This window comes from Toxotes jaculatrix, chromosome 13 (genome assembly GCF_017976425.1).
Source record: "Toxotes jaculatrix isolate fToxJac2 chromosome 13, fToxJac2.pri, whole genome shotgun sequence".
Taxonomy (NCBI): Eukaryota; Metazoa; Chordata; class Actinopteri; family Toxotidae; genus Toxotes; species Toxotes jaculatrix.
The window spans coordinates 21969641-21983599 of NC_054406.1; the positions used below are offsets into that span (position 1 = coordinate 21969641).

A 13959-nucleotide genomic window follows, 5' to 3' on the forward strand; every position below is an offset into this window, starting at 1 on the left:
GACGGCAAACCGGAAGTCTTCTTTCTACAGCTCAGGTAGGTGCTTTAATTTCTTACACGTTAGCAGGTGCCTCGAACGCCTCTCCAGGTCGCTAAACTCCTATTTACGGTAAATCGGACATGACATCAAACTGTGCGTGCGGAGGGGGGTGGGGAGTTTTCCGCATTCCCCAACCGCCCGCGAGCGTCAGGGCCGAGCCCAGTCGAACCCAGCGCCTCGCTCGCGCAGCGCAGCGCCTCACATCCTGGGACATTTCTCCGGAGCGCAGCTGTTACTCATCCATGGGATATACGGCGCTTAAACTTAGAACGTCCGACGTGGAAGCCGAGCAGTCGCCCTGGGTGAGTAGGTTCCGTCTCACTGACTCTGTGGTTACCGAGGCTACTTCAACATCTGTGTCGATGGTCAGTCTACGAACAATATGTCTGGCTTGATTACTGTTTTTTTTTTTTTTTTTTCCCGTATTAACGAAAGATACCTGCGCTTTACTGTCAGGTGTGTGACAGTAGGATCAGACGGGTCTGTATTCATGCGCTCATTAAAAACTGAAGGAGAGTGGGAGAGATTAAAAAATAAATAAATAAATAACTGTTGCGGCATGTTTGTGGTTTCAAACGTGGAACACACACTGAGAGAGTACATGTAAACACCTTTACACTTTGAGGTTATTCTAATTTATTACTACAACTAAGAAAAGGTACGGACCTCCGGAAGAGTCATGGTGGGATTTTCTTTTCTTTTTTTCTTTTTTTAATGTATTTATTTATTTATTTCCCCCGAAATTCCTGTGTGTTCCATGGAAATAACTTTTTTTTTTTTTGCGTTTCCTGTGCTTCTCAGTTCTCAGTTAGGACATGTTCTGTAGTGGGAGAGAGAGGATGTGACACCTGATGATGTAGTTATTGATTATCTGTTGCCAGGCTTGTGCTGGCTGAAGCTGTGGCCGTGGACATGGTTACTGCTCAGACTACAGCAGCTGCTGCTGCGGTTTAATCCGTCGCTAGTATGGCTACTGGTTTCTGCTCATATTAACATGATTGTCTGGTCCATAAGTCATAATTAAAATGAGCAATTGTGTTATTAATGTGATTAGGAGAAGCTAAATTCTTCTATATTAGGTTATATCTATTGTCACACAAAACAGGTGGTTTGTTTTTTCCTACATGCTGCTGCTGCGCTTTGACCAATACATTCAACCCAGGGAGAACTGACAGACTTTTATCTCAGATTGAGTTACATCTGATAAATTCCAATGTTGCATAAACACTTCTCAGAATTTTTTCCCGTGTGCCACTGTGTGAGTGTTTCCTAGAATACCTTCCTAGGCATATGTAAAACATCTGAGGCTTGGTGCACACTGGAGGAGAGACCACAGACGTAACCACAGATTTAACTCGTTTTTTTTTTCATTTTTAATAACAGCACACTCACCAGATGATTCACTCAACATGCAATGCCGGGCCTCACCCACTTGACATTTATAGGTAGCATTTTCAAAACAACTTTGCCAACCAGGGGACCTGGGCTCGCACAGAAACTTACATGATCAAACATGGAGGCGCTCTGTTGTCGCCAGCTGGTTGCACTTGTGTACTGTTTTGCACCAAAAACAAATTAAGGAGAAAAAGGAAACATGGATGAAGTCATGACTGGGAGGGAGGAATCAGCTCAGTAATCCATCACTGTTCCTTAATGCAAAATTGGGGAGCATCCATGGGCTGTAGACACATCCACAGCAGCTTCACAGAAGCTATATGAAAACCGAAATCGTACTTGGTGAGATATGCACTGGATAAGAAGATTATTATTAAAAACCTTCTTACACTTCCAAGGTGCTTGTGGAATAGTTATGGCTCACTAGCATGAGCACAAATAACTCTGCTGGTTTGAATGCACATGATAAAATGGATCCATAAGTAAGGTGTGATATGAAGTGGAATTAAATGTGTTAGAGGCCTCTCACATTTATTTTCTACAATCTTCAGTTCACCGCCTCACCATCTGTGTCAGCAGCCCCCCCCCACCTCTGAAGTGTTTGTTAGCATGAGTTTCTGTACCTGTGGTCATGTTAGGTTTGTTTTTTATAGACCCTAACTTTTGTGTGGGATTTGGAACACGCCTCTTTCAGGTCCTGTTTTGTGGTTACGTGACAGTTATAAGTGAGGCCCCTGGGTAATGTAAATCTGAGTGTACACACAGCAGGTCATTCATCACATTCTCCAGCCTTATTGTGGAAACATGGCGGACTGATTTGAACTGTAGTTGGAGGCAGAAGACGCTGCAGCTTTTCTCTTAGATGACATGAGATAAAACCCCAGCCCCAAGCCACACCCTACGTGTGGAGGCTCCACATTCAAATCTCAAATGTAAAGTGGCTGGAGCAGGTGGTGGCAGAGCTCTGCCTAGATCCTCTTGGAGACCTCCATGGACTGTGTGTGTGTGTTACTGTGTGACTTGTGATTGGTCGGCTTCAGTTTACTCTGCCACTGCATTTCTGCTTTTCGCGTTGCTGACAACTAAAGGGAAACAGATGCTGGTAGACGTCAACGCTTGTTCAAGCTTCACCGCAGAATATGGATGCGTTTATACATCTGGTTTCTCCAAAAGAGTCCAAAATCTGCAGCTATTTTCCTGTAGGGACCCAAAACCCAGTACCCAGAGCAGAGAGGCTGCGGCAGAGGGGACGGCAGGACGAGTCAGTCATTCTTTCTGAACGTCATTCAGCGTTGTGATGTCAGGAATATTATTTGTTTCCCCGACATTTGGAAATGGTGTCCAGTGAGAAATGTTGCCGCTGCCTGTCAAACCAGACAGAATCCAAGGACAGTGGTTGCGGCACATTTTCTGATTTTGTTCACAGTTTGTCTGTGTGATGTTTGGGGGGGCACCCAAACTAAATCTGTAAAATATTTTGGTTCCGTTCCAATGTTTAATTTGTACGCTCTCAAAAAAACGCTTTATCTGGGAAGCCATGTTTGAACATTAACATCTTAAAGTATTATTCCCAGTCTCACCAAGGATGAATTAGTATGAATCATTTATTAGTATCATTTAATTTTTCTTCAAATGCAGTCGTACTAATGTTGTGCCGGTATTTGGTAAGGTATATATCATATACACATGAAACAGCCACAGGGTGAAAGCTTCACAGTCCAGCAGTAGAACCTGAAATTAGGAAGTGGCGCACCCACCCCACCTACCCACATGATCTGTGTCTCTGTAGAAGCTGATGATGTCATTTAGGGACCTTCCTGTTCCACGGGGAGGTTTCTGTTCATCTGCTAACGTTTGGCAAAGAATGTACAGCAGGAATAATATATGAACACATTAAAATAATAGTGAATGATTAACAATTTTGGAAATGATATTAACTGATTTCATTTTTGTAGTAAAATCGAGGTGTCGGAGTGACCCATGATCACAGTCCTCTGGTTTCCTTTACCATGGGCAAATGTTGAGTTTATCCTGACTTTTCTTTTCTTGGTTCACTTCTGTTTAAATAGGTTTTTATATCCTGAGACAAGGTGAGCAGAGACAGAAGGTCTCAGTATTAAAAAGACGTACTGCTCTGACCTGAGTATTCTGTATTCAGACCTGCTTTTAGCCCTGAGGGCAGCTTCCTGATTCCTCTGAATGAAGCACAGCAGCAGGATCAACTGCCAAGAAATGGGAAACGTCACCTGACGAGATGTTGCATTGGCTAATCACACGCACACAAATGCACATTCCTGCTGGATTATTTTATAACCTGAACATTTCTGCTGTAGATATTGGATGGCGCACAGTGAAAGGTAAAATGGTTGCTGCCATGATCACTTTTCAGAGTTGTCGAATTTTGTCTTGGAGTATTATAAACTGTGTTTTAGTGTCTGATACGCCGTTAAACACATTAATGTGTTACTCCAGCTGGAACACCACACCCCCACCAACACATCCCTGTGCTGTTTTAACTTAGGGCTGGTTTTGTTCTGAATGCCTGGTCTGAGGGTGGTGGACCTGTGAAGAACAGGTCTCACCACAGGGGTTGAAGAATCACCAGATCTGAAAACAGAATGCCTTTAGTGGAGGATCAGTCCAACCTGAGGTTCAGACAGTAACATTTGTGAGAACTGTGTGATAAAATGAGATACCTGCAGTTTGAATAGGGAAAAACCCTAACATAACCTTCAGATCTTGTAAAGTCACAGAGGTTTTAAAGTAAGGTTAGATACAATATCTGTAGTAATCAGGAAACAAAATGTTGCCTGGATAAAGTCCAGTGCAAACAAACAAACCCACACCCAAGACCCACAGCCCAGCAGAGGCCTGTAATACGAGGCAAGCTCAACATATCCAGGATATCTTTTGGTTATCTGGCTTAACTGAGCCTAACATTGGCTGTCCTGGATCACCTGTACTACAAAGCTGGCATATGTTACCATGGCGATGTAACCCGGAGAGAAACGAACCACCATCATAATCCTGAAGACTCAAAGTTAAACCTAACCACAAATCCTGCTTTGTAGTACAGGACCATGGTAGGAATAAGTCACAACAACAACATGAAACCAGATAACAGCAACTCTAGATCTTAATATCAATGACCTATACTCAGCACTCACTCGAAATCTGTGTTGAACTGAAACGCGAAATGTTTAAATGCTGTAGGAGAACACCATAGTCTGTGGCACTTTGTAATTCCTGACATCTGTTGCTCATACTCAGGCCCAGCTTTTGGTGCATGCAGAGATTGGAGGATCATGAACCGCTTGACGTTGGCTATTAAATAGCCTGGAGTGGACTAACAGAGGACCGAGGGCATCAAAGCTATTCAGCATGGCAGTCTTCAAGCCTGAAAATGTGGAAGACTTCTATGAGATTGGGGAAGTTCTGGGAAGGTATGGTTACCACTGATTTATTTTAAGAGCTCCAGGGGCATCAAACAGTCTTTAGCTATTGGGACATTAGAGGAAATGAAATCACTGTAAATCCAGTCTTCTATCTGACTCTATGACATGTACTGTGCATTACACAGTATACACACTATACTGTGTAATGCACAGTCTACGGTATCAATGCATTTAATCCATGTTCTGTATGTTTGCACCATTGCATCAAATGGTAGCTATGACATTGTTATCATTTTACAAAATTCCCTGTGTTTTATTTTGAAGACCAGGGGCCAGATGAATAAAAACTGTGTAGCCATGACACATGCTGTACTCATACATTCTTTTTATAAGGTGCATACAGCCACGCATACACATGGTCCTGTTTTATGAAGCTCAGCCACTTTTAAAACAGGGTGCACACGCTCGAGTCTGATTTCTAATCGCACAGGAAACCATGAATGGGTGTAAACATGCACCTAATCACATGTTTGTTTTTTCTTTTTTTTTTTTTTAATCTTATCATATCACACTCTGCTCACGGAAGAAAACCATGCTGTCTGGACTAAACTGAAAAACCATTATGAGTTCTGCACTTTTTTTCTAGTTTGGATGTGAACACATTTAACACTGTCAAAGCTGAGAGTGAGGACAGAGACTAGCGTGTCCCAGTATTTAAAGACAGATCAGTATGTGATTTTGTAGGTGGTAGAGGCCCAATCTGTAAAAATGTTTGTTATTCATTATTTCTTTTGTTCAAATGTTTTGCTTTGAAATGCAGCAGATGAAACAGTGGAATTGCAGTATGGGAATGTCTGATGTGACCGATACATGATATCATGTCCTTGCCCCATCCAGTGGGCACTTTGGTCAGGTTCGACAGGTTCGTGAGCGGGCCACTGGGACATGTTGGGCGGGAAAGTTCCTGAAGATTCGGAAGACGGCGTGCAGCCGTCTGGGCTTGGACAGGAGCAGCGTGGAGCAGGAGGTGGAGATCCTCCAGATTGTACAACATCCAAACGTCGTGGCTCTCAAAGACGTTTTTGAGAGCCGAGCTGAAGTGGTGCTCATTCTGGAGCTGTGAGTTGACGTGTGTGTGTGTGTGTGTGTGCAGTTTCTTTCAGTGATTGTATGTTTTCCTAGGCTGATTAGGTCACTCCCAGTGTAAACGTCAGTGGTAAATTACCCAAGGTAAAAAAAAAAAAAAAGAAGTCCTGTAGATGTGATAGAAAACAGGCCTTTGTCAGGGATGAAGAAGCTGCTTCAGAATGGAGAGGGCAAGGGAGTAACAAAGATGGTGGCTTCACATGATGAAGAAGAGTTTCTTCCCCCAAGCCATCCACCTGCTCAGCACTGAGCCTTAAACAGGACTTACACTGCAATATGCACAAGAACCACTTTGGTGCACATTATATATTTATGTTTTATTTGATCTATAGGGCTATCTTATTTTTATTTTCTATATTTCCAGATATATATTTTTATTCTTATTCTGTGTGCTAACAGACACTGATCTGTGTTTATTTTTCTCACAAATGGTGCAGGTACAAATATACACCTGCGTTCCATCAATGCAGGCTTTTTATCTCCTCATACACATGCTTTACTCAGGGTTAACTTAACTAATTGTTATGGCCTGGCATGAAACTGACAGCTCAGAGTTAATCTACCCAGAGTTTGCAGGTTTAAACTCAGGCCCCTGTCCAGGGGATGGACAGAACCTTTCATTGTAACACCCACTTCTGTTTGACATTTCAGGTTCAGTGGAGGGGAGCTGTTTGACTTCATTGCTGAGAAGGAGAACCTGTTGGAGAGCGAGGCCATTGAGTTCATTAAGCAGATCCTGGAGGGACTGGGATACATGCACAGCAAGAACATTGCCCACTTTGACCTCAAGGTACCACTCAACTAACCTGAATGACTTCTCTGCCTGAAACGTTTTCTTTGGTAGATTACATTAACCTATATGCTACCATAACTACATTATGCTCTCCATTCAGCCAGAAAACATCATGCTGTCAGACAAAGTGTCACCACAGCCCAACATCAAACTAATTGACTTTGGCCTGGCCCACCATTTCCACCAGGACGAGGAGTACAGGAGCACAAGTGGCACCCCACAGTACATCGGTAAGTTTGAGGAGTCCTTCCAATGTAGGAAGAGGGTAAATATAGGACATACTGTATTCCTAGAATTTTAAGTGGTGGTGTTGTCTGTCTTTGTGTGTTGCCCCTGCGATTGACTGGCGACCAGTCCAGGGTGTACCCCGCCTCTCGCCTGTAGTCAGCTGGGATAGGCTCCAGCTCCCCCGCGACCCTGATGGATCAAGCAGTATAGAAAATGGATGGATGGATCTTCAGTTCAGTTCTCCTTTGGTTTTTTCCAACTGACTGACTAGTTCTTTAAAGGTGGCAAAAGAACGTGGTTACACACACCTGTGTGCTCATTTCCTTGATATGTTGCATGATAGTTGCGTGACGAGCTTGAAACTGAGGGGGTACGGAGCAGAGAGAGGAACCAGGAGATTTTTTTTCCCATTCTTTAACTACTATTACTTTCACTATCGCTGTCGAGTGAAAGACTGTGAATGTCTTGCACCATAATTGCCTCCCTCTCTGTGATGGCTGGCTGTTCAACTCCACCTTCCAGTGTGGCCATTCAGATCAGCTATAAATATCAGGTATATATATATATATGTTCCTCAGCATGCACTGCGCCTAACACTACATCCAGCATTAGCTGATGCTCTTCAGTTCTCCACCTCCTGCCTTGGTCTAAAGCTCACTGAATGCTTGGTCTGTGCTGTGCTGGGAGAGACTGCTTGGCTTGTCAGAGCTTGTTTGCTAGAGATGACATGCTCCAGTTTTTTGGACTTAAAAGCAGTTGAAAGCTGAATCACTCCGTTCATTCTGCTGACACTGTTACAAAAAGTAAAAGCAAGCAAACTGTGAGAGGCGGTCTTATGATTATAAATGATTATTAAAGTATTCTTACTCTGATAATAGTAATAATAATTGATTAGAATAGTCTTTCATGTACAGCAGGGTAGCACAGATATGAACATGTGAAGTAAAATAAACTTTCAGACATACCGCACAAGATTCAACTCAGGACAGGATTTAGAAGGTCACATATCTGTCTGTGTAAGGTCTTACAGCTGAATGTGCATGTCAGAGCAAAAACTAAGCCATGAGGTCGAAGGAGCTGCCTGCAGAACTCAGAGACAGGAATGTGCCTATAGGCACAGATCTAGAGAAGGCTGCAAAAAAAAAAAAATCTCTGCTGCATTGAAGGTTTGGAAAACAACATCTCCCACAGGTCTCTCAGACTGTGAGGAACAAGATTCTCTGGTTTGATAAAACCAAGACTGAACTGTTTGTCCTCAGTTCTAAGCATCATGTCGAGAGACTCGTCTGGGCTGAGGGAACACTGGTCCAGAGCACTCAGGACCTCAACAGGACAATGGCTCTAAGCACACAGCTGAGACACACACAAGCCAAGGAGTGGCTTAGGGTCAGCTCTGCGATTCGTGGCCCAGTCAGAGTCCTGACTTGAACCCTGTCGAACATCTCGGGAGAGACCTGAACATGACTGAAAATCATCCCTCGTCATAGAGGAGGCATAGAACAGGGTGGACTGACTCAAATCCAGCTGCACACAGCAGGCTTACTGCCAAGAATTACTGCGTCAGAGCAGGTCAACTGCAGGTCAGCTGCTCAGCTTTTGTTCCACAGTATTTTGACAGCCTTTTTCCTTTTTCCAGCCGCCTGAAGGCAGCAAGTATCTGTTGGGTCTACAGTCTCTAACTAGACAGATGATAGACCCATTCGGGTCATTCAGCATGTACAAGTTCCTCTTCCCCTTTCCCCCCTCCTTGAGTGTGACCTTTGACCTTCAGTGTGCAGATTGATATCTGTGCAGAGTTTGCCTTAATGTTCATCTGCTGATGAGGGAAAGTTTCTCTGCGCTCGCCTTTTAATCCGAGTTTGAACACCTGGCCGTACCTGCAGAACTTTGATAGATCACAACTAATTTGGAAACCAGTCATGGTTCAAAATGCAACTTTACACAAGAGTGATGTGAAACTTGAAGGCTCCGGATGGCAAACTCTGAGAATGGTATTTTCAGAGAAGTAGGAGTCATCTTGTGTCCAGTCATGAAACTTATGAAACTACATTTTTTTTTGGCATATTTCTAGAGTATGGATTTTTTTCAGTAAGAAAGAAAGGGGAAGATAAAATGTTTGAACAGTCATATCAGATAGAAGTTATTTTATTTGGCTTGGAAATGGAGCGTCTCCATATTCCTTTCTTCTCTCTCTCTCTCTCTCTTTCAGCCCCTGAGGTGATCAGTTATGAACCTCTAAGCACAGCAGGAGATATGTGGTGAGTATTTTGTACTGACTGTCCTTTCACACAGGGTACTCTGCAGTGAGCTGCACATGGCATACGTTTTCAGTATGTCTTCGCTGCTCTTTCCCTGTATAATGCAAGGTAAATTCCTCTGTGAGTGGCATGTTGGGGCCTGTCCTGAGCCCCGCTCACTGCACACGATTCTCACTGTAGTTTTTTTTTTTTTTTTCAAACAACAGAATAATTCAGCGTTTGAATGTAACAGTCACAGTGAAATGACTGAGGTGAAGCTCCAGATGGTTAAATACTGTCTTACATTTGTCATGTAGTAGTGAAAAGGTTTAAACCACAGCACATGACTGACTGTGCCTTATGTTTCTTTCTCCTCCAGGAGCATTGGTGTTATTACCTACATTCTGTAAGTTGTAAGTGTTTGTGTGTCGGGTGGCATGTGAGTACTTGTCGGCATTAAATATTCTGTTGCTCGCAGATTAAAGGTCCGTGTGGGGCTTTTATCAGCGGTGGAATCATTAAAAAGCTTCCTCTGTCATGCGTTGCATTTCGATGTTGGACATGCATTAGTCTCACTCGTGTGCTGTGCACTCTGTCCTCAGATTGAGCGGTTTGTCACCGTTCCAAGGTGAAACCGATGAAGAGACTCTGAAGAATATCATTGCCATGACCTATGAGTTTGATGCGCGGTATTTCAGCACGACCAGCTCCATGGCCAAAGACTTCATCCAGAAACTGCTGGTGAAAAATCCCATGTAGGTACTATAGGTACAGTAACTGCTGTGCTTCATTTAACATAAGCTGTATTTCCCTATTAGCATCAGGGTGGTTAGAGTAACCCCAGCTGGGGGCAGCTGGGGCTGTGACAGTGATAATACTTTGCTATGGTTGTATAATGATTTTTAGTATTAACCAGCCATTACATTATAGTATATGTCATTGTAACTAATATCTGTAATACCTACAAAGTATGACACTAACAGTTCCCACACAGTTCCCACAGAGTATGGTTGTGTCATGTGGAGGACTGTGAATTTCATTAAGTGATATCTAATTGGACAATAAACACAGGAATCAGTAAAAGATGGTATTTTCAAAGCATTTCATCAATTGATATTTAAATGGGAAAATATTTAAACTCGGTTCTATGAAATGAACCATCTCTGCAGAAGAGAGTGGTGGTCAGCAGACTCTGAGGTCAGTCAGTATCAGTTTTTGTCTTTTAAACATTAAGAGACAGATTATTGTCCACACCAAGTTGTCAGCTGCCTCCCCTCGTCTCCGAATGCAGACGCTTCACGCTTCACTGTGGGGGCGGTACGCAAAAGGGTCCATTGATGTGGGAAGTCCAGATTTCATACAGTTCATGACTTCATGAGTTCTGCAGAATGGTAATCAGAGACAGGACACCTTAGAGGTCTTTGGGACTGGGGATGACCCAGGGAGGTGTTAAAGACGAAGACCTCTGATCCAGCTGCCTTGCATGGGTTTGTGTGGTTGTCATTTATCAGAAGGGGGGCAGCAGATTACTTTCCAATCATGTTGTTTTGTACCTCAAATTGGGCTGAAAACTCATTCGGCAGCTTTAAGTGTCTGCAGCTGAGAGCACCATTGCATGAGTTGCGTGCCTTGCAGAGCTTGTGGACCTCAGTGTTCAGCCATGGTTTTTCAGTTGCGGTGTTGTAATGGTCTCGAAGACAGGCACATCATCGGTAGGAAGTCTGCAGAACGTCTGCAGACGTCCCTGAGTTCTTCCCAGGAAAAGCTTCTATCATGTATCTTTACCTCATCAGCTTCGTGCTGAAGCACCTCATACTGTTTATCCTGGCAGATCAAATGTTCGATGCCTGTTCTCCCAGAGAGGCCACGTTAGACTTACTGTTTCTTTCTCCACCTGTGCGTAGCACTGTTTACTGGGGGACAGAAAGCTTAATGCATATGTAACAGGTTTCCACTTAATGGCTCAGTATTACAAAGTAAAGCTCCTAATCTAAAGGACGAAGCGGCTGCAGACACTTTCATGTCAGTTGGAGCAGTACGTAGCTAACACTGGTAGCATGCTGTTAGCTGGTGATGCTAGCTAGTGATGTTGGAGCTTCAGAGGGATGTGTTAAAGTGTGTGGGTGCAGGCAAATTCACAAAAAAAAAATGCTGTTCTCATTTACATGTTTCTCCTTTTGTGTGGTAATAACAAGGTTGCCACACAAAAAGGCCCCAGGGACAGGGCCCAGGGGACAGGGCCCAGGGGACAGGGCCCAGGGACAGCTCAAAACATTTAACAGGAATTTTACAGGAGTTTTCAAAGGAATGCTCAGCCATTGGCTTTGGCACATTATACTGTGAAATTGTAACTTTTTATGCCTCAGCACCAGCGACAGCCCTGGCCAGGGATGTTATGTCTTTGGGTTGTCTGTCCGTCCGACAGTCCCCATTCTCGTGAACTGAAACTGAAACTGAATTTGAAGTAATCATTGATGTATTAATATATTCATTTGTAAATTCTTTTTATAATTCTTCTTATTATTGTCCATTTAATTATCAGTTACTGAAAAACCTAGTAATTTACTCTATTTATTTGATGGCTTATTCCAGTACCATGATGTAGATGCTGATGCGGTTTTGCTTTCATGCAAGTAATAACCATTATCTTCCATCCCAATACAACAAGCTGCATTCTGTGATGTGTCATTTAAAAGTAGTGCTCCTGTTTTCTACTAGTACAGAATAGAAATAGAGGCAAAATGCACATGTACTTACATAAGTAAAGATGATTAGTATACTGTTGTCATTAGTTCTGTGTTGATGTGTGTTGCAGTGATAGAATGACAGCTGAGGAGTGTCTGCTTCATCCATGGATTAAGGTTACTACAAGTCTTCTACCGTTCTCAGGCCCTCAAACCTGTTTCAGTTGTTTACTGCATCATGCTGCCGAGCGTGACCGCGTGTTGTTTATAACGAGGACAAATGTTGTCGTCTCTTTCAGCCCATCACACGCAAACAGGTGACCAATAGGAATCGATCCTCAATCAATATGAAGAGCTTTAAGAAGTTCAATGCCCGTAGGAAATGGAAGGTGAGTCTGAACGTGTGTGCTCAACAAACATTTTTAAAGGATGTCAGCAGGGAAGAGGTGATGAATGAGGAAATGAAAGACAATAAAGATGACAAACAACATGCAACACACAGGGTTCTACAGTAAAACTGCTAAAACGGGAAGATAGGTTTCATCTTCTCTGCAAAGCTCAGCATCAGAACCCATACAAGACCTGCAGATTGGATTCTGGACCTGACCGGGCCTGACATGTTAATATAAGTTAATATAGTGTAATCTAAACCTACGGTACAGGCCAAAACTATAAGGACGCACAACAAGGAACTAAATCGGTGTTCAGAAATAAATAGATAATAGATAGTAATAATAGATAATCATAGAAAAGCGTGTTCTGCACCCTGAAGCCCCTAGGTGTTGATTAGGGGGTCTGAGACCCCCCCCGTATAATGCACACTGGATCTAGTAACCTGTTTTTGTGTGTCCTGTTCTACTAGGGGAAAAATATGAAACAGAAACATCAGATGATACTGGGTTGCTCTAGTTCGGCCCCATCCATGTACGGTCCTTAGATAGATTAAAGTATTCTGTAAACCTTCTCTCTCTTCACCTTCCTGTCCACCCAGATGTCCTATAACATGGTGTTAATGTGTAACCGGCTGGTCAGTTTGACACTGCTGCAAAAGGCCAGCCCAGATCCAGATGCACTACAGGTGAGCACACTTTATTTCACTCCGTTAAACTCACGTTGAAGATAAAAACAAGATCACATTGTGACATACATATTCCTCTTCAAAGACAAAGTTGTTTGCAGCTTTGGAAAAACTTTTTCACAGACGAAAGATACCTCATCGTCCATTTGATGTGCAGTTCAGCTGATTCAGACATTTACATTCACACACGTGTCATTTTTTTTGTCCCTCATACTTTACAAGATACAGCTGTTCAAATTTATATGAGACCCAAAAGTGTGCGTCAGATCAAAAGTTAACTATAATGATTCTTTTCCGCAGAGACAATGTGAAAGCGACGTGGAGGACACAGAGAGCAAGCCTGCCTCTCTGCTGCGCCGCAGACTCAGCAGCAGTTCATTGATGTGACCAGAGAGAGGCAGCAGCAGCACAGCAGAGGGGTGGTGGGGGGTGGGAGGGGGTGTCCAGGACCTGGAGGACGTGATCTCTGAGGAGAAAACGGGATGCTGTTACACTGTTTAAGTGAAATGGACCATTAAATGTTCCCAAGTGTTGTGCATTGCTTCTCAGAAGTCCAGCCCATTGCCACTGTGGATACTTTAATGAAGCTTGTTTTGAAGATTAGAATGGATTTGGCTTGTTACTGACTTGGGGGGGGGGCACAGAAAAGCTTTAGGTAGAACTGGATCTCCTCTACAGAACATGCTAAAAATGTTATGTCCAAGTCTTCCATGACTTTTGTAATGATGCTGAACGCACATACTCATGCAGTTTCCTCTGGGAATGTTTTTGGATGAGTGGTTCTTGAGAAACACAAGAGGAGAAACATTAAAAGACAGCAGTTTACTGTTTCTCCCACCCAAGTGGGAGGTTAAGCAGGAGGAATGAATCATTGATGCACCACTGCTGGTAAACGTAATGTAAGGCCGTGTCCCACTAGGGTTCAAACCTTGAAGGCGTAGAGCCCCTGTTGTTTTTGTTCTGG

At 43.3% G+C, this 13959-nt stretch overlaps 1 protein-coding gene across 2 annotated transcripts; it reads left to right on the forward strand.

Moving 5' to 3' along the window:
* Window positions 1–177: 177 nt before the first annotated feature.
* Window positions 178–13898, forward strand: si:dkey-240h12.4 (death-associated protein kinase 2). Of its 2 annotated transcripts, none has more exons than XM_041052727.1 (12): window positions 178–341; window positions 4705–4877; window positions 5727–5948; window positions 6627–6765; window positions 6869–6998; window positions 9206–9254; window positions 9613–9639; window positions 9836–9988; window positions 12049–12094; window positions 12217–12306; window positions 12909–12995; window positions 13296–13898. In XM_041052727.1, exons 2-12 carry the CDS (start codon window positions 4816–4818, stop codon window positions 13380–13382), a joined length of 1092 nt encoding a protein of 363 aa, XP_040908661.1. In that variant the 5' UTR covers window positions 178–341; window positions 4705–4815; the 3' UTR covers window positions 13383–13898. The 2 variants fall into 2 exon arrangements, with proteins under 2 accessions (XP_040908661.1, XP_040908662.1); XM_041052728.1 differs by having other exon boundaries at window positions 4727–4877.
* The last annotated feature ends 61 nt before the right edge of the window (window positions 13899–13959 follow it).

Excerpts from the sequence above, each read along its gene's own strand:
- si:dkey-240h12.4 (XM_041052727.1), top strand. The coding sequence starts at position 4,816 with ATGGCAGTCTTCAAGCCTGAAAATGTGGAAGACTTCTATGAGATTGGG. Across the intron at positions 4,878-5,726 it reads ATTGGGGAAGTTCTGGGAAG|TGGGCACTTTGGTCAGGTTC; the intron begins GTATGGTTACCA and ends TGCCCCATCCAG. Across the intron at positions 12,095-12,216 it reads TGCTTCATCCATGGATTAAG|CCCATCACACGCAAACAGGT; the intron begins GTTACTACAAGT and ends CGTCTCTTTCAG.